The 2,679-nt window shown below is 50.0% G+C and overlaps 1 protein-coding gene across 1 annotated transcript; it reads left to right on the forward strand.

Annotated features, from left to right (window-relative positions):
- Positions 1-4: 4 nt before the first annotated feature.
- RBM15 (RNA binding motif protein 15) lies at positions 5-1,454 on the forward strand (the record flags this gene model as incomplete). Its single annotated transcript, XM_010293344.1, has 1 exon — positions 5-1,454. A coding segment is annotated over one exon (1,185 nt), but the record flags the coding sequence as incomplete, so codon positions are not given.
- Positions 1,455-2,679: the final 1,225 nt, after the last annotated feature.

Genomic DNA, 2,679 nt, shown 5'->3' on the forward strand with positions numbered 1-2,679 from the left:
GGGGGCCCGGGACAGGACGCCACCGTTACTCTATAGAGACCGCGACAGAGACCTTTATCCTGAGACAGAGTGGGTGCCTCCCCCACCCCCTGTACGGGATAGGAGTAATCGGGCAGCTGCCTATGACCCACTGGAAAGCCTAGAGCGCCGCCGGGATGGTTGGTCCTTGGAGAGGGACCGAGGGGAGAGGGAGTTGGGCAGTAGTAGTAGGGATCAGCCTAGGAAACGGAGACTGGCGGAGGATGGAGGCCGGCACTTGGACCGCTCTCCAGACAGCGAGCGCTCTTCTTCTTCCCGTAAGCGTCACTGTTTAGCCACAACCTCTCCACCGGACCGCAGCCCTGAGCTCCTTGGAGGGAGGGAGCGTTACAGTAGTGACCCCGAGCGCTCGTCCTCTCGCTTGCTCCTGTTGGAACGGCCTTCACCTGTCCGGGAGTCGCGCAGGGGCAGCTTGGAGCGGGGTCAGAACGAAAAGCGTGACCGCAAGAATTCTGCCGAACGGGAGCGGAAGCATCGTGCTTCTGTGGCAGCTGCCGCACAGGAGTGCAAAAGTCCAGCCAAAAAGGATGAGCGTGCTACGGAAGGAGGTGGCGGAGGCTCCCGCCTCAAACCTCCTCCTCAGAAACAGCAGCAGGACGGAGCATCGCAGGCTGGGGGAGCCCCCAAGCTGTGCTTGGCTTGGCAGGGGATGCTTCTGCTGAAGAACAGCAACTTCCCATCCAATATGCATCTGCTTCAGGGGGACCTCGGTGTTGCCAGCAGTCTCCTTGTGGAGGGAGCGACTGGTGGGAAAGTAGCTCAGCTCAAGATCACCCAACGTCTTCGTCTGGACCAGCCCAAGCTGGACGAGGTCAATCGTCGCATCAAAGTGGCGGGTCCCAATGGCTATGCCATCCTTTTGGCTGTGCCTGGCGCATCAGACAACCGCTCTGCAGCTGGAGCTGCCGAGGCCGCCACCACCTCCACCCAGAGGCCACTCAGGAATCTGGTGTCCTATCTAAAGCAAAAGCAGGCTGCTGGGGTGATCAGCCTCCCTGTGGGGGGTAACAAAGACAAGGAGAACAGCGGGGTCCTGCACGCCTTTCCGCCCTGCGATTTCTCCCAGCAATTCCTGGACTCCACGGCCAAGGCACTGGCCAAATCAGAGGATGACTATCTGGTCATGATCATTGTCCGTGGGGCGTCCTAAGGCCCTCGTGTTCTCTGTACCCAACCCTGCCTACTCCTCCACACAGCCCCTCCAGCGTGTGCCAGGTGCTATGGGATACAGCCTTAGCCAGTCCTGTCATTATTTTAAATTAGATCTTTGTTTGTAGGTGACTTTCCCTGCCCATTTTTCTGTTACTACATTTTTCTATAAAGTTAGAAGCCAGAAAGGTTGGTTAGCCGTTAGCGTGAATAGGATATTTTGAGAATCCCCTATCAGTGGGGGTAGCAGGGAGGCTAGGCCTGCTTTGATTTAAAAAAAGAAAAAAAAAAAAAGAGAAAAAAACAAAAACTGGGGGAGGGGGGGAAAGAACAAACTCCCGTCTTCTTAATTTTGATTCGTGTCCTTTTTTCATTTCATGTATTTTAAAGCAAGTTCAATAGCTCATCCTCGATAGAGTTACAAACCTAAAAGACCAGATTTAAAGCACTTGGTAGTTTAAATGGAAAACCACATATTTACTAGTGGACTGGTGTCAGCTCATTTTTTGAGTCCTTGAAATTCTGCAATGGCCTCAGGCCAGCGGCCCTTTGGCAGGCCTGATCCCTTTCCTCAGGAGCCTGAATGGTTTCCCTTTGAGTTGCGTGGCTCAAGGTTGATGTCTTTCAGGTGACCAGCACCTGCTCTCGGGTACACTGCAGAACATTTAATTCCTTTATTGGGTGTTTGGTAATTTCATCCAGCCCCTCAAAATGCATGCACTGAAAGTATGCTTTTTTTAACAGGTGTATTTCTCCTATTTCTCTGAGTTCTGTTGTATCCCATATATGCACTTTGGGTTTGTAGCAGTGACAATGTTTGGTAAATAGCTGAGGACTTTGTTACAAACCATGAATGTCTTGTGCTTACTCTGGTATGCAAGAAACAAGGAGGTGCTTTAAGAATAACTTTAGTTATATTGTGGTTTTTTGTTTTTACTGCCTTTTTTCAAAGAGTTGCAGGTACAGTGGGGTCTGGTTCCACAGTGCAAACTCTGAGCAAGTGTGCTTCTCTCCAGAGATGGTTTTAATTCTGTGATAATTTAATTACATAAAAGTTCTCATTAACGTTTTACCTCTTTGTTAATAGCAAGAAACTGCTGTCTGCTAGGGACTTTTCAGGTACAGTACAGTGGGCATTACATGAGGTTTATCATTTTATAGGCATCTGGAGTAAAGTGTTTTTAGCATCTTGGAAAAGTATTAAAAGTACTCAGAGATGCTGAGGTTTGAGCTCTTGTTCTTGTGATTCAGGAGGAAACAGGTTGCTTCCCCCCCGCTCCCCGCCCCCCCCCCCCCCCCCAAAGAACTTAGTTCATTTTCTCTTACATTTCTTCCCCACTTATTTGGCACTTTTCTCCAGCTGTCTTGGCCGCCTTGCTAATACAGGCATTTAGGAGGGAAGAAGGGATCTAAATCCCTGTTCTCTTGTTTAACAACCAAAAGGATGTTGCAGCTAGCTGCTAAACTGAAGTGTAAATCTGTATCTACTTA

The sequence above is a fragment of the Phaethon lepturus genome, unplaced genomic scaffold, assembly GCF_000687285.1.
Source record: "Phaethon lepturus isolate BGI_N335 unplaced genomic scaffold, ASM68728v1 scaffold628, whole genome shotgun sequence".
Classification (NCBI taxonomy): domain Eukaryota; kingdom Metazoa; phylum Chordata; class Aves; order Phaethontiformes; family Phaethontidae; genus Phaethon; species Phaethon lepturus.